At 39.4% G+C, this 23527-nt stretch overlaps 1 protein-coding gene across 6 annotated transcripts in view; it reads left to right on the top strand.

The window, feature by feature from the left end:
- Positions 1-23527, top strand: part of mctp1a (multiple C2 domains, transmembrane 1a) — a 153356-nt gene that overhangs the window by 76341 nt on the left and 53488 nt on the right. For 4 of the 6 annotated variants that reach the window (XM_059337992.1, XM_059337989.1, XM_059337991.1 and 1 more), the window contains exons 3-10: positions 2160-2302; positions 2510-2589; positions 4134-4245; positions 6457-6495; positions 9951-10115; positions 10278-10408; positions 11436-11622; positions 19969-20062. In XM_059337992.1, coding sequence (XP_059193975.1) covers positions 2160-2302; positions 2510-2589; positions 4134-4245; positions 6457-6495; positions 9951-10115; positions 10278-10408; positions 11436-11622; positions 19969-20062 — 951 coding nt within the window. The remainder of the gene's footprint in view (positions 1-2159; positions 2303-2509; positions 2590-4133; positions 4246-6456; positions 6496-9950; positions 10116-10277; positions 10409-11435; positions 11623-19968; positions 20063-23527) is intronic. The other 2 variants (XM_059337990.1, XM_059337994.1) reach the window with 1 other exon arrangement.

Genomic DNA, 23527 nt, shown 5'->3' with positions numbered 1-23527 from the left:
ACACAGCAAACAAACAGCCCAGCCACTTCCTGTTCTCTGAAAGTTACTTTCACTTTCCTGTAAAACTGTCATTCACTTTGTGGATTCAGCAGCTGGGTGAAGTGGAGTTATTCCAGTATTCCCAGTGATCTCCTTAAGTTGTCCTCTTTCAATCAAAGTGGAGGTTTTAGTCCAAAGTTAAATCTTATTAGAGATAGACCGATATATATGGGCCGATATTTGCGTTTTTTACTTGCATCGGCCGATGCGTGCGTGCGTTCGCCGGTCAATTAGCCCATTTCACTGAGCCAACAGCAGGCAAGGCTCGGTGCAACATCTGCCATTTGCTGGTGAGCTGCTGCTGATACCGGAAAAAAGAAAAACACATCAAATATGTGGACTCATCTGAGGCGTCACCACCTAGACTAAGGCCTATAACAACATACACATTGTTTGCTATCCAACTGTTAATATGTTTTGTTTGTTTTGTTAAAAAATGTTTCTTTTTTTTTTTTTAAATTGAGACTTGTGTAACATTTGTTATCATTGTGTCATTTTTATCATGTAAATGGAGGGAGAAAAGGTAATATCGGCTTCAAGAATCAGCTCAAAAAAATCGGCAGCACATCGGGGATCGGTTAAGACTCATGTCAAAATAATAAAAAACTTGTTTTGGTCGACCACTAAATCTTATCATCTGTGTTTCTGTCCGTTTCTATCTGTCTCATTCCAAACTGGTTAATAATTGTTATGTACACTAGAAATACTCTAATTTCAGACGTCTTCTTTATTTGCCTTGAGTATGCAGTTGCATTTACAAGTAAAAATGATCATCATACACTAATCATTATACTGTGTGTGCGCGTGCATGTATGCACGTATGTGTGAACATTGACATTCATATTCCAGCTGTTTTATAAATCGCTATTGACAATGAGACCCCGCTTCTCAATGACATTACTTGTGTATCGGGTTGAATAAAAATAAATACACAAATGCAGACATAAACTATAAAAGTAATTGAATTATATAAAGAAAATTACAAACTATAACTACTGTCATTTCTCCTGTGTATAAAGCCTCTGCACCTGTGCACTCTTAAAATAACGCTTCTATATAGAACCTTTAAGGAAAAAAATAGACAAATGGAGTATCTCTAACATTTTTTACAGGGAAATTCTTCACAGTGCAGTATTTTCTGATTCATGTAATGATAAAAAAAAAAGACATATTCAAAATCCCCTTAATAAAACCCTTTGACTTTAATATGTTATCAAAATGGAACAAGAATTTTTAACCTGTCTCTAACCCAAACTGAGGAAAAGACTCCAGGATGGAAACACATGAGGACTTTTGTAGTGACAATCACTGTTAAGATTGTAAATCATCCATTACAGGTGGGAATCACCAGATGCCCCACGATACGATTGTATTCCGATACTTGAGTCATGATACGATATTATTTCGATTTTAAGCAGTTTGCCATTTGGTGAGTATTGTGATTTAACTGTTTAACTGCATTTTAATACTATGTGATACCATGCTGTATTGATTTCCCCCCACCTCTAAAAGATATATTGCAAAGATCTAAGTATCTGCTGTGGATACCTTTTATTTATTGCTCAGTGGTTTCAGAGTCTGACACAGGTTTACACACAGAAATGGAACGAATCACTTCATGTCTACAACTGAAACAAATACTTTTATACAAAGGATGGACTTGTGTAGCGTACATTATGTGCATCTTTAAATGACCCTGATCTACTACAAAAGCCCTCCTTTTGCCAACATCTTTTTTTTTATCATTATTTGTTAATTTTTTGAGGTGCTATGTCCTGTTCTGTTAAGAATGAAAAATTAAATTAAATTAAAAGTAAAAAACAAAACGCGGTATAATATTAAATATATAAACTGCAAACGGATGCTTTTCTTCCTTTGAAAATGCCTCATTCACATCTCATCAGCATTTTCTATCAAGGTTAATTTTAATCTTTTTGACACTATTGTTAGTAACTAATACTTTATAATATCAAAAATATGTAAATTGCACTATTTAAACAATAGCATAAACTGAAGAAGCTGATGTTCCAACAGTACAGTTTCAGTTTTACCCTTTATCATACTCTTTTTAAGCTCATTGCTCAGCAGTATTTCTCTGTGTTTTCTGTCTTTCCCTGTAGGGACCAGTGATCCATATGTGAAGTTTAAGATTGCAGGGAAGGAGGTGTTCAGGAGTAAGACCATCCATAAGAATCTCAACCCAGTGTGGGACGAGAGAGTTAGCCTTCTGGTGGAAACCCTGAAGGACCCGCTATACGTGAAGGTGCATCAGATAATCCTGGAATTCAAAGTCCTCCTGTTGTAGGAATTGCTGTTGTATTCTGGATGAGTGTTAAGTGCCAGTGTGCATGAAATCACTTTTCAAATTTGCTTTTTATATCCAGTATAATGAAACAGTGTGACAAATAACATTTGCAATGTGACGTTGAGGATCCTCTATTGACAGCTGTTATATCTTGTCTCTTTGTAGGTTTTTGACTATGACTTTGGATTTCAGGATGATTTTATGGGCTCAGCATACCTCCACCTGGAGTCACTGGAACATCAGAGGTCTCATTATCTCTTTATTACTGCCTTCTCTTCTTTTAACTAACACCTTACACACCCTCAATCTCTTACCCTCCTATTAACTGTACTCCACTGATTGTATTTGAAGCAATGTATTGGCAGCTGCATTGCCCCGGTAATTTGCATATATAGAGATGATTATGTATCAAGAGACAGCAGATGGTGAGGTTAAAGGTTACTGAGCCCTCCCTCGTACAATAACACCTATTTTCTTGATGCACACCCTCTCCAAGCATCTTTCCATGCTTTAGATGCAATCATTGTGCTCAAATATATGTCTGTTGTCTCCCTCTAGTGGTGTTTTTGTTAACTCGCCTCAAATCTCATGAAGCATAACAGGGCTGTATTAATAGTTTTGATTGTACAAAGAAGCATATGAAGGGTAATTAGTCAACAAAAGAGCATCACTTTTTTTTTTGTTGGGAAGAAACGTTACCAACTCTTTAAGTGTAATTATTGTATAATTTGTGTGGTGCGATGCCATCAGTCACTTTGGAGTAGGCGTCACATTTTTCAGTGTGCATTCTTTTTTTTTCCTCTCCCACACAGGTGTTTTCAATTACTATGGCTGATTACACCTCCTGTCAGGTGGAAGTTGGGTCAACTATGCTAGAAATAGGGCTTTTTCACAGCAGACATTTGGACTTGTAATAGCAGGGAAAGTTTTATAAACTATGGCTCTAGCCTATTCAGGCATGTGAAACCACCTGTGTGAATGTGTGTGGAGGCTTTAATATGAACATTAGAATGCATGTCCACTATGTGTCCACTTAATGAGTTTTTCCTTTCTATCAAACTAGTTTGTAATAATGATCTTTTATTCAAATTGACATTTTTGACAATAAAGTATGCTCCCTATGAGATGCCTTTTCCCAAAGATGAAATCATGCTTATCAGAACTGGATGACTCCTGCAGATGTAACCAAACCATGAACAGCACCATAAAACATTCATAAACACGTGGACTATACAAACCTACTATTTTGTTTTTTCATATAGAATGTTTAGTTATTGAATTACCAGAAATCATGTCACTGCTATGCTACATCGTGGTATGTATCATATCGTAAGACCCTGAGAGGAATAGAGGATAAGAGCAGGTTTTAAACTGAGTTAAGCTCCCAGATACTTTTGTTAATTAGTGTGCTGTTTGGAACAGTAATTACCTGCTTGACTATCCTACTAATGACCTTCCTTTATGCATAATTCAAGATTGTTAGCAAGGTTGAACGCTTGTTGTCATTGTAACTCACTGAAAACCGTAAGTAAAGCAGCATTTAAGACAGCTGGAGAGAAGCAGAACGTAGGAGTCAGCTTGCTTGGTAGCTTATCTCTCCATATCTGTTGAGTCTGACTTGCACTAATTATGTGTGTCCATTCTATGTTAGAGAATGAGTTTGTGAAATTCATGCATTCATTTATTTGCGCATATGTGGAATCCATGCGCTTTTTGCATATGAATGTATAGTGTTCATGTAAGCACTTACAGTTTACATTTTTATGTAGTTTACTGTGTTTCCCTGTAGGACACTGGATGTGACGCTGGACCTGAAGGACCCACAGTACCCTGAACATAACCTGGGCAGTCTGGAACTATCCGTCACCCTGACACCGAAGGAGGGAGACGTAAGGGATGCTGTAAGGAAACTATATGAACTTTCAATCACATTACTCAATCATCTTTCTCTCTTCCTGCACACACAATTTCCTCCTCACTCAGGTGAATCATTCATTTAAGATAAAGAATAATATGCCTGATAAACTGAAGTCAAATGGAACTCTTGAAGAGCAAAGTTGAGTTTAAGGGGAGACACTACTGGTTACAGCATAAAAAACAACAACCAACTTATGTCACCATGAAATTTCCCCAGTTGACATTCACAATCTTTTTTTTTCTTTTAACACGTTTTCTCAAATGTTATGTTTTAATATGAAAATGAGACATAGTCTTATTAAATATGTATGGATATATTTTTTTCAGAACAGAAAACCTGAACATTCGATAAATCCAGGTTCAAAATGAATGTTTAATTTTGTTGACATATTAGAGTAATTTTGGATATCTGTTGGTATTGCTCAATAAATCAGAAAACGGCCATATAAAATAATACATTTTTACCATGTTTTTAGAATTTAAATGTTATATAAATTAGGGTATGAATGATATATGGACAAATCTGTCTGTATAACCCTTCCTTCCACTAATAGATATCACCACAAAACTTCCCCAGGTGATATATACATTAAGACAATTTTTTTTCCTAAAGGTATGTTTAAATACAAATGAAATCTACATACCCAAATAGACAAAAGTGTAGTAAAATAAACACCTAAATGTTTTTTTTTCCCGTAGTGTCTCACCTTAACTGCTTTTCAGTCGTAAACAAAAGCAAATTTAAAAAACAAGTCAATTTAAGTTTTATGACATTTTTTAATTGAGGTTCAGCAATAGTGTTATTCCAGGTCAATGAACTGTTTCTCGTCATACATCAGAAGCCCACGCTGGCTGTGTTGAACTAAAGTGTGCTGGCTTCATTCAGCCTTAGTTACTGGAAACTCTTCAACCCAGCAAACGCATATGCATAAACACAAGTGTAATTAATATGTTCTGTGGAAAAGTTCCATGTTCAAAGAGCACTAGATTCTCTCTCCTAATTATGTTGGCTCGTGCCTCTGCGGATGTGCTCAATGTTTCAGAGTTGCATTTATTTCTGTTCAATTATTTGTTTGGTTAATTGGACCCCTGCATGCTCGATCCGGAACAAGGCAGAGTCATGGGGGAAATATTTTATTCCTTTTGATCTGATGTCTTAATTCTGCTGCTTATTTAGTACTGTAGTTCAGAGAGTCCACATTTGACAGAACAAATAAACTCTATTTAGGTTAAGCATCATTTTAGATTTCTCCAACTGTGAAGAAAATGAGTACAAGGTTACACTGGTACATTCAGGATGACTCCCTCTGTTGCCATCTACTGGTATGGAAGGGTACGGGGAAAATACAGAATTTGAATCTTGTTTTAAATAAATCCTTTATTGAACTTCTAATAATCTGGTCATTTTAGCAATCATGTAGCATCGGCAGTGTTTCTGTGTTTGATGACCTGCATATACTGTGTGTTTTCAGGTCCTGAGTGTTGGGTTGACATGAGGGAACTGTGTGTTTGTTTGTGCACATGTAAATAGTCCTCTCATGTAATGATTATTTTTATACTTAAAGCTTTGCATTGGTGATTAAATTTAACTCAAATAAGAAGAAATAAGCCACATTTATCTAAAAAATGAAGTCAAAGTTTGAGACTTGTGGCAAGGACATGTCTGTAATCCTCTTAATACTATTTTTCCTTGCCAGTACAAAACAGTATTTACTCTTGTGTACAGTTAGGTACAATGTTTAACTGTTTTTCAAGAGGATTGTGCATCATTTTAGCCAACCAATGAAGTCAAAACTAAGTTAAACAAACCAGGAGGCAGCTCTGTTCCCATCTTTAGGTTTAGGAATGGAAATTACATTTGTTAAAGTATAAAAATGATGTTGCACTGTATGAGAGGCACAAAAAGCAGCATTACATGTCTATATGTGCGTGTGTGTAGGAGTGCATGTCTGCATAATGCAAACACTTCATAACACCATATGACGAGTAAGTGCGCTTCTTATGCACTCCTTGCTTACTTAACTTGCATGAATGACAGCTGCCCTTGTCTCTTAATATAACCCCGCACCCCACCCAGCACCAGGCCAGGGCTAACATCTGAACTTCATACACCCCATGCAATTTAACCTCTGACCCTGCAGCTCTAAGGGGGGGACAGTGGGGGGCGCTCTGTAACAGCTTTGTCTCATTTACAGACCATGCTTTTGAGAAGGAACTGGAAACGATCTAGTAAGGTAAACTAAAACAGCATGTCAACTCCCCCACCCACACAACTTCCGACTGTACTGTAACCCCACTACCGACCGCACTGCACCTCACCTTTCCTGCACTCTTCACTTGTGTCCTGGTACATGGATGGAGTCTCCCTGGCCCTCTCCCTTCCTCCCTCCTTTTCCTCCTTCCACAGTGGTATTAGCAGTTTTTTCTTTTTTTTTTATCAGTTCTTTAGTTCTCATTGTCACTGGCTTATTTTCCACAAGCTGCAATATACTACCCGCTATTTACATCACCTGAGGGGATGTAAACAATTTTTGTTTTTTTTGGAATGCAAGTGCATTAAGCCGAAAGGTGAACTGTATTTACATTTGTGAAGGCGAGTCATAAGTCACATAAATATGCACCAAGGGTGGAAGTCATGCACTGTGATTTTTTTCTTTTCTTTTTTAAGTTTTATTTCACTCTTTGGATTATGTTAAATATTTAGTGTTTTGACATAACGGTGATCGTACTAAACAAGTGATTAGTATTTCAGTTATTGATATCGTGTCAATAATAGACATGACAATATTGTGTAAATAATTTAGTGCCTCATAAATAATTTCCGTTTGTTTCTGTTATAAAGAATTATGTTCATCAGTGAATCTGTATGTAAGTATGATAATTATTTTCTATGCTTTCGTAAAGTTATTTTATTTATTTATATTCTAGTAATTTGAAAAGAGACAATGTTCATTATTTAACATTCTGACAAAAGAAAATGTACGTCAGTAAACTTAAAGGCAATTGTTTTTTATCTGAGTCCCTTTGCCAGATTTGGTTGGGCAGAATGATAAATATAATACAATATGTACAATAAAAAATACACTGCATTGTGGTAAAAAAACACATTAAATGCACTATATGGTAACATAATCTCTCATCACTTCCCTACCCTTGTATTTTGAGTGTAATTAATTTGCCAGAAATCAGACAAAAAGTGCAATTAACAAAGATGAATTTGACTTTCTATAGATATGTTAATAACATCATAAATTCTTTTCGCCACAATAATTATTCTTTTTTGAGGATTTACACTCTGGCTAACACTGGAGATATTTACAGTGAAGTCACGGTGTATTTTTTTTTACTGACAATTAAAATAATCTATATTGAACTTTGTCCTTTTTAGCTGTTTAATTATGCAGTGATATATTCGTGCTTCTTCCACCTTTGATCTGCACAGTGTATTGCAGCTGCTGTGTGAGAAAATAAAGCAATTGATTTGTTTTTAGGGGTTTTAAAGGAGTCCTGTGCAGCAAATCAACTGTGAAATTAGAATGTTTTTTGACTGCGTAGACTGATATAGGACACTTAGACCCCTTTGTATCAAGTGCAAATCTTTGATGTTCATTATTTTGAGTTCTCATCTTGCCATATGTAAGAGACTGCTACTTTTTGATTTCATTTGTTGTGATTCTCGTTGGCTGTCGGGTTGAAAAGAGAGCATGTTGGTTGGAGATCTGCTTTTTTTATTGGCTCATGCATGAAACGCTTACTTTTGTATTTATCAAATATAGTAGTATTCGTATCAGGGGTGATTTTGTGAACACACCTGGGTGTATTCACAGCTTTGTTTGCCCATGTGTCACTTTTGGTCAAAACTTGTCATTGAGACAGAAACAGGCTATAGCTGGAAACTACTTTTAGTCAATCTCCTAAATCGCAAGTGTACACACTGACTGTTTCCTTTACTTAACAGTTAAAAGTTTGATACCCGACCAAGAGACACAGATACACATTTGAAGTGTGTTGGTCAGAGCTGGGCAGACGTCCTGCTGTATCGTGCTTCCCCAAACCCAGCCTTTGAAGCCTCTAAACTGGGCCACCCCGCCTGTGACTCGGGAATTAGCTCAAAAACTAACTAGTTACTGTGCTACCCCACCGAAAAAGGCGCTGCTCCTGAGTGCCTCCATGCTCGACGGCACACAAGTACACGGTTATTTTTATACAACCACTTCTTTTTTTAATGAAGCGTCTGAGTGTTGAACCCACAGCAGAAGATGCAAACTATTCAAGAAGTACGGTAGTTTGAGATAATGATTATGAGTCAGATGCATATTAAATCCAGGTCTCTCTGACTTTACCACCAGGCAAAATGCTTATTCTGGCACTTCAAACGTTTTTTATTCTTCCAAAGGGCTGACAAAAGTTGTGTGCAAGCCTCTATTAGTTCTTAAACTGAATGTTAGTATCTTTTATAAGATTTTCAGCCTCCGAACATCTCTGTACACGTTCCCTCTCCTGCTGTGCTTTGGCAGAGGGATGTGGATTCCCACTCCAAATAGCCCATGGTTTTCTGTTACAAGAAATATGTAGCAACAAAACAAGGAAACAATTAGGGTTGTGCTCAAGTAGGACATAACAGCGACCTCTCATCATTAGCATACAGTGTGTTAGCAGCAAGTGAACAGGAGAAATGAAAGATGTGGGAGTTGCAGTATGGGAGGTTGGCTGTATTGCAGGGAGCCATTCGCATTGTTTAATGTCTGGAGAATGGAAATTAAGAGGCTTCGTCTCCAGATCAAAGGCCTGCGCTTGCGAGGCAGGGTTTGTTCAGAGTTTAATGAAATTCACCCTCAAAACAAAAGCTATGCTAATAAATTCTCCCTAACGAGGAAGGAGGAGAGGGAAAGGCAGAAAGAGAGAGAGAGAGAGGGGTGCACTTGTTTGACAAATAAATACCCTGCTCTTTGTTTTAGTGAAGGATACTGACACGATTCAAAGAGAGGTTAAATAGGCCTGTAAGTGCTGAGAAAACTGTTGGAAAAAAACAGACTTAAAATATGGAGAATCATCAATCTGAATTTGCAGAGCTGTCAACTTACAGTACAGCCAGATGGAATAGGACATTTTCAGAGTTACACTGGAACAGCATCTCAGTGGTCTGCCCGTTTTGGATAAGGCAGTCCACAAATCATTCCCTTATTTATTAATTTTATTTATTATAATAAGATTTTGTACAAACAGGCCAGGCTGCTGAAGTGACACACACAGTCTTGTGCAGACTTTATTTTGTCTAGTAGATTCTCAGTACACACTCTGGGACATTTTTTTCAGTTTCTCAGCATCCTCAAGGAAGTGTTCAGGATATTTGATTTGTTTAAATAATTAAACAGTGGGATACTTTTTATTTTGTAATTTATAGTGATGTTCTGGCACGTCAGGTGAGCTCAGGGGTATATTGTGTTGAATTATCATTTTCTGTTTAAGTCTTGTGTGTTTTGCCTGCTCCTCTCAGTGTTGTCTTGATGTGTTTTTAATTGCTTATTTTCCTGTTGATAAAGTGTACACAAGTCATTATTCCATCCTGGGTGTAATTAATGCGTATGTGTGTTTATTTTGTGGGTGCTTGTGTACATGCTTGTGTATGTATAAATGCACACATGTTTGTGTAAATGTGTGTCTGCGTGTGTGTGTGTGCCTGCTGCAGTATCAGAGTATGCGTCTGTCAGATGTGCACAGAAAAGCCCAGCTGTGGCGAGGTATAGTCAGCATCAGTCTGATAGAAGGTCGCAGCCTCCAGCCCATGGATGCCAACGGCCTCAGCGACCCTTACGTCAAATTCAGGATGGGGCACCAGAAGTACAAGAGCAAGGTAAACAGACTCCTGTTTGAGTATATTCATTTGATGGTTACCTTGTGTGTGTGTGTATATATATTGTGGTATATAACATTGAACAATAGGAAAACAGCTGACCTTCCATAATACATGTGCAAGCACATATGAACAATGTATTTCTTTCTGTTGTTTACTCAGACTATTCCCAAAACACTGAACCCCCAGTGGAGAGAGCAGTTTGACTTCCACCTGTATGAAGAACAGGGAGGCTACGTGGACATTACAGTCTGGGACAAAGATGCTGGCAAAAAGGACGACTTCATGGGAAGGTACATTGGTCATCAGTCTTTCTGAATATGTAGCTATCTCAGGGTTTTCACACCACCTGTTTAGTATGGTTAAATTGGTTCGTTTTCCAGATTGATTTTGGGAAGACAGCAATTGCACTCAGGTGCGGACTGAAACAACCGGTTGCATTTTGGTTCCCTTGGATCTTCTCTGTGTGAAAAGAAACCAAACCAAGGGTAATATACTCCAAGTTACAAACTCATGGACTGATCTGGACCAGAGCAAGCTATAGGTGTGAAAAAGCCATCAGTCTTTAGTCAGGTTGTATAAGTAGAATCAGACATTACTATGACTTAAGGACCTTTTCAGACAGGGTTGGTCTTACAGACAAAGTTACACAGTAACAGCATGTCCAGTAATTTAAGATCAAATAGCCATGTCAGTATTTTGTATGGATTTACTATTTTTTTTAACTTTCATTCAACATCCATTACCATAGCGTGATGGAGGCACTCGAGGAAGCCTTCGTTTTGAACTGTTTTGACCCAAGGCCAGTAATTACTATTGGCCTGTCTTGATATTAACTGTAGATATATTAAGAGTGTGCCAGAAAATCAATTCAATAAAGAGAAGATGCTCTCAGGTGTCTACTTAAAGGTATTAATTGTGTCCGCTTTGGCTGAGTTTTCTGCAGTTGCTTGTATTCTACAGACATGATGCTCGTTTTATTATAACTATGTTGTTTCTGTTGTTGCTCCAACACAATGTGCAATATATGAAACCTTTTAGATGTGATGATAACTCCGAGATGGAGTAGACACAATTGGAGAACTCTTTCAGCGTGACTTCTATGTTAACTTTACAGACATTCTGTGGTGATTATTAGTTCACAGACATTTTTTTCTGCAAACTTCAGCCCCCAGAATGGCTACACTAACATTTCTTTAAGTTTGATCTTTATTGTGCTCTGTAGCTTCCTCTTTTACTATGAGTGTGTGTTTCAGCACAGTCAGCTTCCCCACAAAATGCACTGCTATTTCTATTTTTATTTGTGTGTGTGCACTCTAGGTCTACCATCGACCTGTCACATCTTAGTAAAGAACACACATACAAGCTGGACCTGCCACTGGAGGAAGGTGAAGGTTTGCTGGTGCTGCTGGTTACACTCACTGCCTCCGCCGCTGTTTCCATCTCAGACCTGTCAATAAACATGCTGGACGACCCGAATGAGAGACACCAGATCCTGCAGAGATATGTGAGTTACTTTTATTGTAAGAGTGGCCTTGTGTTGCTAGTGAGTTTAGGACAAGATTATGTTGTGTGAATACTTTTGAGAGAGAACATTAGGAAAAGAAAGCATTGTCTTAATTATTTCCTGTATTTTCTCTTATTGTTTTGTTAAGACAAAGAAAATAGAAAAGTCAACTCCAGATGCACCAAACATTCTAAACCATCCTGTTTATGTTTTTCTTTTCCCCTCAAATTTTAAACTTATGTTTCCTTGCATTGGACAAACAATTTGTGAAAACAAAAACACATTTGAAAGACTTTTTCCTTCTCTTTGTAAGAGGGCTCTCAAAGAAATTTCACCAATTGCTCTTACCTGCATTAAGAAAAGAGCAAAATTAAAACACTGATGAATCCCAGGAATCTGTGGGTCAGACAATAAGAAAAAATAACACAAATAACAATACACATTCTAAGAAGAAGAACAAATCTTGGAAACCAACAAAAATAAGAATATATATTATTTCATATAATATTAAATTTATCACTTTTGCCACAAGGCCCAATGTGTGAGAGCTCAACTGAAAGACCAGAAATTGTATCAAAACATAAATAAAAGAGAAAGTTAATATAACTACACAATAACTATTATGCCAATTCACCTTAATCTGTTATGGAGTACTCCACATGCTCAAATTTTCCTTCACAAATGGCCGTAATCTGACCCAGCCACTCCTTGTATAACTGACTGAATACCTGATACTGTGGCTTCTGCCTTTAACTGATATCTGTGTGACGCATGTCGCATGTCGACATGTTCAAGTTGCACGGATAAAGAAAAGTATTGTTTCTTTTGTGTCATGATTCAGTCTGACGTGTCAAGCAACAACTCCCTCACACATTTATCATCAGACTTCTGATTGTTATAAAGTCACAATTGATTCACATTTGTCGAAGAATCTCACTTATTCATCAAGAAGAGTCCCCCTTTTTTCACAAGCTAATGTGCTGAGATTTGAAAATAAAACCCACCGAGCTGCAGCTGCCGTTTTGAAGTTCAAAGAAGTGGAGAGCAGAGGAGTGAGGGAGATGATGAGATTCACAAAGGGTAAGAAAGGAAGGATGAAACACAAGGGTTGAGAGGCTTGGTCTAACTGTTTGGAAAGGATGGAGGCTCACTTCGGCGGTTGGTTTCTGCTGCTATGATTCACGGCAGCAGTATTGTGCGGTATTTGCATCAGCATGCTGCATTGACTTGTGCATTTATGATTAATGCATGTGGGCTCATTTATTTGTGTGTAAAATGTCTTCGCTTGTTAGCAAGTTGTCATTGATTTGAGCTTAGTATTGGAGTGAGAGAAAAAGAGAGCCTGAAGGCCCCATCTGCCCCAGAGGCCCTCTACTCAGCACAATGGTTTCAGCCTGTGTCTTTGTCTTAGCCTAGTTAACCCCTCACACCCTGTCATCTTCACTCCTGGCTACAAAGAGACACTCACACACATGCTCACACACACTCTCAATAGGTTTCATTCACTGACAGCCTTGACATGCGACATTTCTCTGCACATCAACAGAATCAGCAGTTATCACTCAGTGCTGCAGTTATACTTGCTTTGACTCATGGCTTTGAATAGAAAATGTAAGATTTTTCACTTAATTAAGCATTCACTTAATGTTTTTAGATTCATTTAGGACTTAATAACTAAAAAAGATACATTTTTGTTTAATCATTATTACATTTAATTGTCTTGGAGAGTTGTTGGAGCACATTTTCCCCATGAGTACCACTTAGTTACGTGTGCTTTTATGTGTTGGTACACTTTGTGTGTGTGTGTTCACACGCTGTACCGAACAGTAAGTAGATGTCTGTGTTTGTGAGGTTATAGAGTGTGTTCTGATTTCAGTTGCCGGTACGTCCCAGCTGGTGTATGTTTGCGTCTTTCGCTGCTTGCATAGGCACCAACGGTGAGGCTCCACAGGTCGAACACGGGATCCACGACCTACATAACCGTGGCGGTGCCTTATTGGCTAGCCACAGGAGGTTGACCACTCTGCTCCGCGCTGCAGCAACCACCCAAGATCAGAGGGGGGAGCTCTAGGACTGAGTCATACACGCACTGTGCCTCTCCTCACAGCCACAAAATGAGGGCGGGGAGTGTGTGTGTGTTTGTGTGAGTGTGTGTAATAGGGGGCGAGAGGTAAAGGATGAGGGTTGCACCGGGAAGGGAAGGCGTGTAAAATGAAAAGAAAAAGCTATTTCACCTCTCTCACAACTCGTGCAGACCCCGTTTTTCTGCTCGGCTGAAGGCAAGACATTTCCCTTCCTTCGCCTGCCTCTTTTCCCTGCCTCCTTCTCTCTCCCACACTCCCCATCCCTGTCCCGCTCTCCCAGCAGCCTCAACTCTTTGTCTGTCGCCACTGTGGTCCTCCCGTTCGATGAAGGGATGGAGAGATAGAGGGTGGTAGAAGGTGGGGGGTTGCAGATGGAGGGGCACATTAAGGTCGGTTTGAAGACTTGAATGGTCCCTACCGATTAACATATTCCTTTTCCCCTGACTGGCCTTCTTTCAGTTAGAGAATTTAATAAAGATGTACCTTATCAAAGAGCACAGATAAGACCAAGTACCACCACCAATACATAACATTGCTGCTCAAAGCCTACTAATCTACCCAGTGTGTGTGTGTGTGTGCATGTGTAGGTGTATGTTATTTTGCTTGGCACATTTTTACTGACTGGTATTATCAGCTTGAAATCAGCTGTCCAGCACAAGCCTGCACAAAGCATCCACGACTGCTAATCACAAACAGGCACACACATACAGACACATGCAAAAACAGCACCTTCCTGCGTCGGCTATCTAATAAAAAGATGGGGGTTGGTGGAGCAATACAAGTACCATGCTGTCATCATCACAGCTTTAAAGAGCAGATACCTTCACAAATGAGAACGAGGAAGAGAAAACAATTGAAATCCTCTGCTCGTGCCAGCCTTCAGCAGAGTGGGGCCCCCTGATCATCATAAAAACACACACAAGGTTACTTTAAGGCAGTGTGTAGCAGTGGATTGCAAAGTGCAGGTATTGTAAAAAAACAAAAAAAAACACTCTCTAACAATCTCTAAAAAGACATTACAGATTTTAAATCCAACACACACACATAACACACTCGCACACATGCCACACCTCATGTGGTCACAATGAGGTCACTGTGTTGCATTTGGCAGGTGTTTTTTCCTCATCCCAATCTGTGGCCATTGAAGAAAGCAGATAATAGACACCTGAGTGCTGGGATCTGATGCTAGTGCCGAGCTCATTAATGGCCCTCTCATTCTCGCTGTTGTGCATTGTGACGGCTTTGTGTGTGCGCGTGTATGTCTGCCAGGTTTGTGAGTGCCTCAGTACACTTGCATGTGTACCCCATGTATGCGTGTGAATGAGTACACATGATTTTCTACTGCAAACTACTTTGAATGCAGCTGGCGGCAGAGCTATATGCAACACAGTGCAATACACTTAGTGACAACTGCCTTAGATGTACTATTTCTCACCGTAACCTTTCCTTCATCCCTAATTACTGTTTCCCAGAAGTAGAGAGGGACAGAGGGAGAGAGGGAAAAGGAGAGAAAGAGATTTATGCATTATGATGGCAAAGGAGCACACACACTAATGGCTCTTAATGGGCCTGAGGTGGCCGCAAGATGGGTGGATGAGAGAAGGAGGACATGGCGACCTCCGCTGAAGTGGTGGCACTTCAAAACCCACCCACATGCACGCACGCACACACACACACACACACACACACCTGCAGTACCTCTCCCACCCACTCCAGTGCACTGCTCTAAGGTGAGGAGAAAGGACACAACCTGGACAGGAAGTGAGATAAGGGGCTGCTGTGAAGTGTGGGACAGGAGGAGGGTAAAACTTTGAGAGAGAATCTTGACAGACAGTGATGCTGAGTTGATGAACAGGAGTGGGAATTGGGAGGTAGTTGTTAGCATTTGGTCTGCGTTTGAGCATTTCACAGGCATTTGATTAAATGTCCCCCTGAACTGCGCGGCTGCTGGGCAGACGCTTTGTGTGAAATGTTATATGGAGCACTGATGAAAGGTGACACGATGCAAAGATGACAGCGAGTCGTAAGCCTATGCCGGGGCTGATTCATCTGTGTGTTTGTGTGTCTGTTGAGTGTGACAGAGACGGGAAGAAGATGTCACAATGACAAGATGTCAATCACAGGCAGGGCGGGGGTTTGTTTTATGAAAGCCAACTCTGTCCTTCCATTTTTCTCTTCTCTCCTCTGTTCATCCCTCCTTTTCATCTCCTCCTCTTACCCGTCAGTCCACCTGCGTGCTGATGGGGGTGTGTGGAGACATAAATAAAGGGATGGGGGTCGGTCTTGGCCTCGCTTCATCTCTCTTTCTCTCTACCTGTCTGTCTTTCCGTCTACTCCATCTTTTACGGTTTATCTCTCTGATGAGGATTTGAATCCTCGTGGAGGATGGGTATGTTCTCTCCGCCAGTCATGGATTGAGGCTGAACCTTAAATGTCCCCTCAGGGAAGCCTGTATGGTGGGAGGAAGGGATGGAGTGTGGATGATGGGTTGGGGTGGTGAAAAAAAACCTCTCTGCATCCATACATTAAAGAAGTAATTCTGTCTCATTTTCTTCATTCCATCTCAGTGCCATTTAATGTACCTGTGTATCAATGTTGAAACCACTGCCTTGGGTTTTGTTTGAAATTATGATACTCGTATGTTTTATAATACAATATCAAAAACTTACTTTTTTGCTACTTAAAGTAGGACTTGCAAGAAATGTAATATCTTGAGAACAATATATAGTATGACATAACATGTTTTCTGATAATTCAATAAAGAAATAGTAAATAATAGTAGTATAGTAAAGCCTATTTTTGTAAACTGTGTAAACTTGTGGCTTACAGTTCGATATCCAAGGTACAGATGCTTTCTTTAAGGGTAATAAGCCTGAAGTTACACCACCTTTTGTTCACAAGCACCGCAACCTTTCTCCCGATATTCTTACTGCTCCATCCGGAAGCAGGCCATGGTCACGTTTGGGTCTAGAATATGTCCTTGCAGAATGTCTTTGTCAGGCACATATTGCTGCATTCATGAGACCGTGACACAGAAGATGAGACCACGTAACGAGATCTGTGGATGTTGTGTCCGTTACACCCCTGCTTTTTTATTTATTGATTATATAGCAGGTCTAAGTACTGTGAAAGTACCAACATGCTCAATCCATGGACAAATGCACAAAGCCCATACTCAGAAACTGTCCCTTTAAATGACCTGTCAGGACTTTCATAAGTTTGTGTTGTTACAATTCAGTATATAGAGGTGAATGTGCTGCTACAGTACTGTTACAGTCATTTCCAGGCTACAGGGACTTTGCAGATGCAGAAGAAAACTGGCCAATCAGAGCAGATTTTGGGCATAAAAGGGGGACTTAAAAAGACAGGTGCTAAAACGGAGCATTTCAGACAGAGGGTCAATTCAGGTGTTCTACTACAGACAGTATGAGAAAAGATTTTTTTTTTTCAACATTAAAGCATGCAAATGTGTTCTAGTAGAAGCCAAACTATGAACCTCAAAATGTGAACAATGTTACCTTTAAAGCCAAAAAAAAAAGCTTTTTTCCACCTAACAAAAGAAATAAAACTTCTCAAACAATAAGTGTCCAAACTCAAGTAGCTGCACAAGAATCTTGCTAAACAACAAACAAAATACAGCCGAAAATGCGATTCCCAGCTAGATGACTACTGTTGGAAACTAACACACAAACTAGTCAGCCATTAGTTTGCCCTCATCATTTCCTCTGTTGCCTCCCTCATGCCCTCTCTTTGACTCTTTTTCTCCTTGTGTCTCTCTTCTTGGCTGCTCCCCAATAATCACAACAAGCAGCTGTATCTTCAGAGAAATCGTGCCTTAAAATTGAGAGTTGTCCCCTCTCTCCCCCTCTCTCTCTCTCTCTGTATGTCTCTCTTTCTCTCTCTTTCACATCCCCTCTTTCCCCCTCTCTTTCTTTCACACACTCTCCCCTCTCATCTCCTTTAGAGAGCTTTTGGACAATGATATCGCTGGAAACAGGCAGAGTCTGACAGAGTTGGTAATAATGAATTAAGTCTGTAGCCTGGCCCTGACTCTGAAATTTAAATTATAATTACTCCTGTGGGGATGGAAGGGGTTATTGCCAGAGAGAGAGAAATAAATTGAAGTGAAGTGCATTTCCACTTTGCTTTTAAGACACACTGACATGCTACTCAATTTGGCCTCAGTGTAGGTTTTCTATGCATGTGTTTATACCTGAGTATTTGGGCGTGAACAAAGCATGAGTTTATGATTGTGCGTTGTTGCCAGTGTGTGCCCATGCCTCATGGCCCAGCCGTTGATCTCCACAGGTCTCCCTTTATTCCACAGATTTACAGACTAGTTTTTACACAGTCATTATTCTTTCTCCTGCTAATTAAAACCTTGTACATACAGTATTTCCCTTCTCATTGTAGACGATCACAGGCCCTCATGGCATTTCTTGGCTCTGTGTAAATGTGTCTTTATGGTGTGTGAGCATTCAAAAAGGAGAATAATATCAGGGGGGGGATTGTGTGTGTGTGTGTGTGTGTGTGTGTGTGTGTGTGTGTGTGTGTGTATGTAAGTAAGCTTGTATGCTTGTTGTTTTACAGTTGGTTTGTTTAGCTATCGTGAGTATTTTTTCCCCCCTCTTTTGTTTGGATGTTGGACAGTGTGTGTGCGGAGGTCAGTGTGTGTTTGCCTCCTAACAATGATATCACTGCCAGTCACGCTTCACTGGATGCGTCAACTCACCACAATATCTCTATTATTATATTATCGGCCTAATGCTCTCTCTCTCTCTGTCTCTACAAAGCAAACAAACACACAAGCAGAAGTTTAGGCAGTATATAAACCATGCACATATGCTGTCATTTCTTACACATTTTTTCTTTATATTCCTATTTTGTTATACATTGCACATGTACAGATTTTTGGTTGTTGTAAGAATTTTCTCATTTCAAACTGCATATATTTCACTTTTGCCTTTCCTCCTCTGCTGATATTCATGTTACTATTCACACACTCTTAACAGCTCATTTTTCTTGCACACAACATTGTGAGGAAGCAATTTATGGAGTGACAAAAAAGTAAACACAAAAGCTGAAAATTTGTACAATCAAGCACATCAAAATCTGTTAAAACTGAAATCAAACTTCAGTATTTTGTTCTTGTTAAAGACAGAGACAGGATGTCCAAATCCCATACAAACATTGTCTGCCACAAAACCTTGAGACTGACACTCCTCTACTCACAAAAAGTGGTCGCTCCATAGGCGATCAGGTAAAATAAAAGTGGTCTTCAACATCTTTGCAATTTAGGGCAATGTAATTGGGATCAGAGTTCAGAGTAGATACTTCTGGCTGAAAAAACCCCGTCATAATGGTGCTTTAACAAGGGAATACTGCATGCTACTGCAGACAGTATGACAATACTCAGCATATAACGCACAACAATTTTGATCGCAAAAGTAACGCGCATCTATATGTACCACCTCCCCAGTCGCAACTGATTTGCACATTTGTGTCTTCTGCATTTATGTTGCATTGCATGAATTCTTACTGTGCAAATGAACCTTACCCGAATCATTTTCATTGGTTAGTTTAAATATTTTGGTTCAAGCTATTTTTAAGAACTTTTTTTTCTTCTTTCCAAATAATACCTATAAAAATCGATTGGACCAAATCAGCTAATTTAAGAAGTGGTGGGAACATGTCCCACCAGTTTTCCCTGTGTAAACACCTTTGGGAAACACACAAAACCCTTGCACTAATTGCAAAAGTTTATAGTTAATAAAACAGTTTTCTGTGCATTCTCACCTTGAGTTAGCCTTCTCAGTGTATATAAGGAAAAATATAATGCTGAAATCTATTCATGTGGTTCATGAAAAAATGTTATAGTGTTGAACTTGCCTGTTGTATACAGAGACCCCTATTTGTTCAACTTTTATCTGTGCACTGTATTTATTCACTGTGACCTTTTACACTATATTTTTCATGCCTCATCTTCTTTACCAAAATCACTGAAGTTCCATTTTATCTGAAAAGTACAAAGTTAAGGAACATTTCAAACAGGCAAGCACAGCTATTCAGTGAAATTAAACGTGGCCATTTGCCCTCCGTTAGACTATAAATGCCAGCTCTACATTTTCAAATCAGGACTGTTAAAGGACATATTCTACCCTTTCCTCTCTTAATAAAATGTCAGGCTATTGACCTGCCTTTCTCTTCAATGCTAATTTGGCGTCCTCTTTGACCTTTCACCCCTGTCCCTGTGATGTTTCAGAGCCTGTGGAGGTCATTCCACAACCTGAAAGATGTCGGTGTGGTGCAGGTAAAGGTCATCGGGGCTGAGGGACTGATGGCAGCAGATGTCACAGGTAAGACAATGACCTTAAGTCCAAACAAGAGGACTCTAACCTCTGCAGTTCTCGTGTGCATTGTTAAAAGTTAGTCTCTTCATTTTTCACTCTTTCATTTATGCTCATATATTCATACACTTAAAAATAATCAGACAAATAGGCCTCCATTTTTGCTGTTGTGTTGCAATTTCTGTTGATACTTTACCATCAGAGTGTGCACTAAAGAGCATCTGATAATAATAGTAATGCTATCAATAACAGCAGTATTTATTGCTTTAAATAACTTTTGCTTGAGTTTTGCAACTAGACATTTAACAATTTGTGTGGCACATTTGCCTCCACCAGCAATCTGCCATAAATCTAGCCAAAGATAAAGTCAGGGTGTAATTTTGGTTTAAGGGATGATCCTCTGCGAGAATCCTCAGAGAGAGTTAAAGTCTACTTTGTGCAGGACGCTAAATTTGTCTCCGCATTTTTAGAAAAGATGCAGGCTGCTCATTTGAATAATAGAGAAAAAGTACATATTTGAACCAACAAATCTCTCTCCCTCCTCCTCCCTCCTCCTGCTCTTTCTCTGCTTGCTCTCTCTGAATCCTCCATTCTCCATTAATTCTTACTTTTAATTAGGTCTACAGTGGACAGGCCTAGTTTTTCACTCTGTATTATCTAGTAGAGAGAGAAGATGTGTGTGTCTGTGTGTGTATGTGTGTAAGAGAAAGAGAGAGAGTTAGAGTTTTCCTCCATTTGAAACAGCCACAGTCCCATTAGCCAATACAGAGTGGAGCTGGTTGATTTGGGTTATTGCGTGGAGCGACCGGAGCAGCCCGAGTGCAGGGCTAATGGTTCTCTGGCTCTTGTATTTCACTCGGAGCAGAAATTTGCTCCGTGACCTCGTTGTAGAGCTCATCATTCAGTCTGAGCTTCATGGATCCATCCAAAAAAAACCAAAAGAGTAAAAGTGTGGAAATATAATGTCTAGTGGCTGTTTGTTTGCCTTTCACTTTGCCTCTGCCAGTTTGACTTGGTCATAGAGAACATGTTTTATTTCAGAGCAGTGCCTCTACAGCCTGTGGTGACTTGAAATGATTGCTACAGGCTTACTGCATGGTTAAAGTGCAGCATGTCTTGTGGTGCCAGGACTAAAATTTTTACATACAAACTACTAAGACTAAGAAGAAAAGGTGGAATTCAGATTTGAAAACCCACAAGAAACATGCTTTTTTCAAAATTAGACAGACAAAGAATTTTTCTTTTTTGTCAATGATTTTTAATTCAAAGAAGATATGTTTTTTTTTTAGCCTGACCAATATGAGATTGTTGAAAAGAATAACTTTAAATGGGCATATTGAGGGATATTGCAGCTGATAATGTGAATTTCTGAGTGAAAATAGACCTTTTCCATGTGTATTGTGCATGCTTTGTTCAGAATGCTGCTTTTTACAAAGAAACAACTTTTCAAAAATATTTAACATTTTATCTATTACACATACAATGTATTACACCAATTCTTGAAATAAACACTGAGATAATAAATAAAATAAATAGCCAAATAAACATCTATGTATGTTTATTATCAGTCAATATCGGCCGATTATATCGTCCAATTGATCGTTTGGCTCTAGTTTTTTTTCCACATGCACATTTGCGTATCAAATATGTTTCACTTTGAAAACTTGTATTTGTCATGTGCTAAAAAACAGAACAGAGATGATGAAGATGTTTCCACATGGGACTCCTTTTATTCACAACAACAAAAAACAAAACAAAACAGCTTTGGTTTCACATGCAGATTTTCACACATTACTTTTTTGTTATAGCCAAAGAGATCTCAAATTTAGACAGTCAAATGTGTAACCTTTTTTGAATTTATCCATCTTTGCAAGCAATAAAAAAGAAAGGAAAAGACTTTTCCTTTGTTCCCCAGAAAACCATTTCTTACAGGCATTCTTGCCCTACGAAGATAGATACAGTAGGCAAACTGATACAGATATCCGACAGGCAAAAGGGTTGTTTCTAGATGGCTTGTTCCTGTTTTGAGTCTGACGCTGTGTGTGTGTGTGTGTGTGTGTGTGTGTGTGTGTGTGTGTGTGTGTGTGTGTGTGTGTGTGTGTGTGTCACTGGCAGAAACAATAGCTCTGTAAGAGCCACATAAGAGCCCTCACCACATGAACACCCTATTTTAACAGCCCAGACCAAGAGAGGGTCAGGAGCAAGGTGAGAGAGAAACAGACGGACAGACAAACAGACAGACAGAGAAAGAGGAGGTCAGTGAGAGAGAAAGAGTTCACCGTCTCTCTCCCATTCACGCTGCCTGTCTCCTCTCCCGTCTTTTTCCCTCTCTCTCTCTTTCGCTCTCTCTCTCTCTCTCTCTCTCGCTCTCTCTCGCTCTCTCCTCTTTGGCCATCTCTCTCGCTCTAATTGAAGTGTTTTTGTGGAGTAGCTCCTCTCCAGCCCGAGTAGGATAACTGAAAATAGTCTCTAAAACCAACAATCCCTTTTGTCTGCCTACTCTTGTCCCTCTGAGTGGATGCTATACTGTTAGAACATTTCAATAGTAACACACACATGGGCACACGCACACATGCACTTCCAGCCGCAGCACCATAGTGCATGCAGAACTTATTCTTTTTCACTCAGTATGAAAACAAAAAAATTGCCAGTTAAAGTGTAGATTTTCCAGTGCATTACTTGACACTTGGAGGACTACTGTAGATAATATCGTATAGCCTTTTAAAATTAATGGAAAAATGAAAATAAATGCAACAAAAATGCAACTGATTTCCATTTTAAAGTGTGAATCATAATTAATTGTGATTATACAGGAACATGAGAGCGCACACTCCCTCTCCAACCTCAAACTCCTCACTAACTCTAAGCTTCCTGCGAGGCAATTACAGCACGCTCCCTCGCCTCCGTACTGTATTCATCCTCCACACTTATCTTAGGGCACACTGAAATGAGTTTGAGCCCGCTCCTCGCTGCAAACCCTCCGCCAGCGCCACCGAGACGGGACCCAGAGGGGGGAGGAGCTTTGCTCGGACATTACCTGGATGATCTCTGAGTGGCGCTCAAACCTGAGCGTGTAATTGGTTAAGACAGCCGCCTCTGGTGCTGGCGGCCAATAAGGTGAAAGTTCATCACCAATGACAACTGGCTCTCTGCGGCAACACAGCCTGCCATGTCATTAAAACAGAATATTAGAGGGAAAATGGGGGAGGGACGGGGTTCTGCAGAAATAATTTCCATTTCTTAATTTGGATGATTGCATTTAAATTTAATCAGACTTGATTTGTGGGGACAACATTATAATCGTTTATGCTATGGAAGCGCTGCGGATGATTAGGGAAGATTTCAAATTTTCACTACTGTAAAAATATTACAGCCAGAATATATTCTTTTAAACTTGTGTACAATTTTAACATCTTTGTGTGCATTCATGATGGGTCCAAGGAATGATTTGCATTTTAATACAAAACATAGCTT

This window comes from Centropristis striata, chromosome 7, assembly GCF_030273125.1.
Source record: "Centropristis striata isolate RG_2023a ecotype Rhode Island chromosome 7, C.striata_1.0, whole genome shotgun sequence".
Lineage (NCBI taxonomy): Eukaryota > Metazoa > Chordata > Actinopteri > Perciformes > Serranidae > Centropristis > Centropristis striata.
This window is presented reverse-complemented; position numbering and strand designations above follow the sequence as displayed.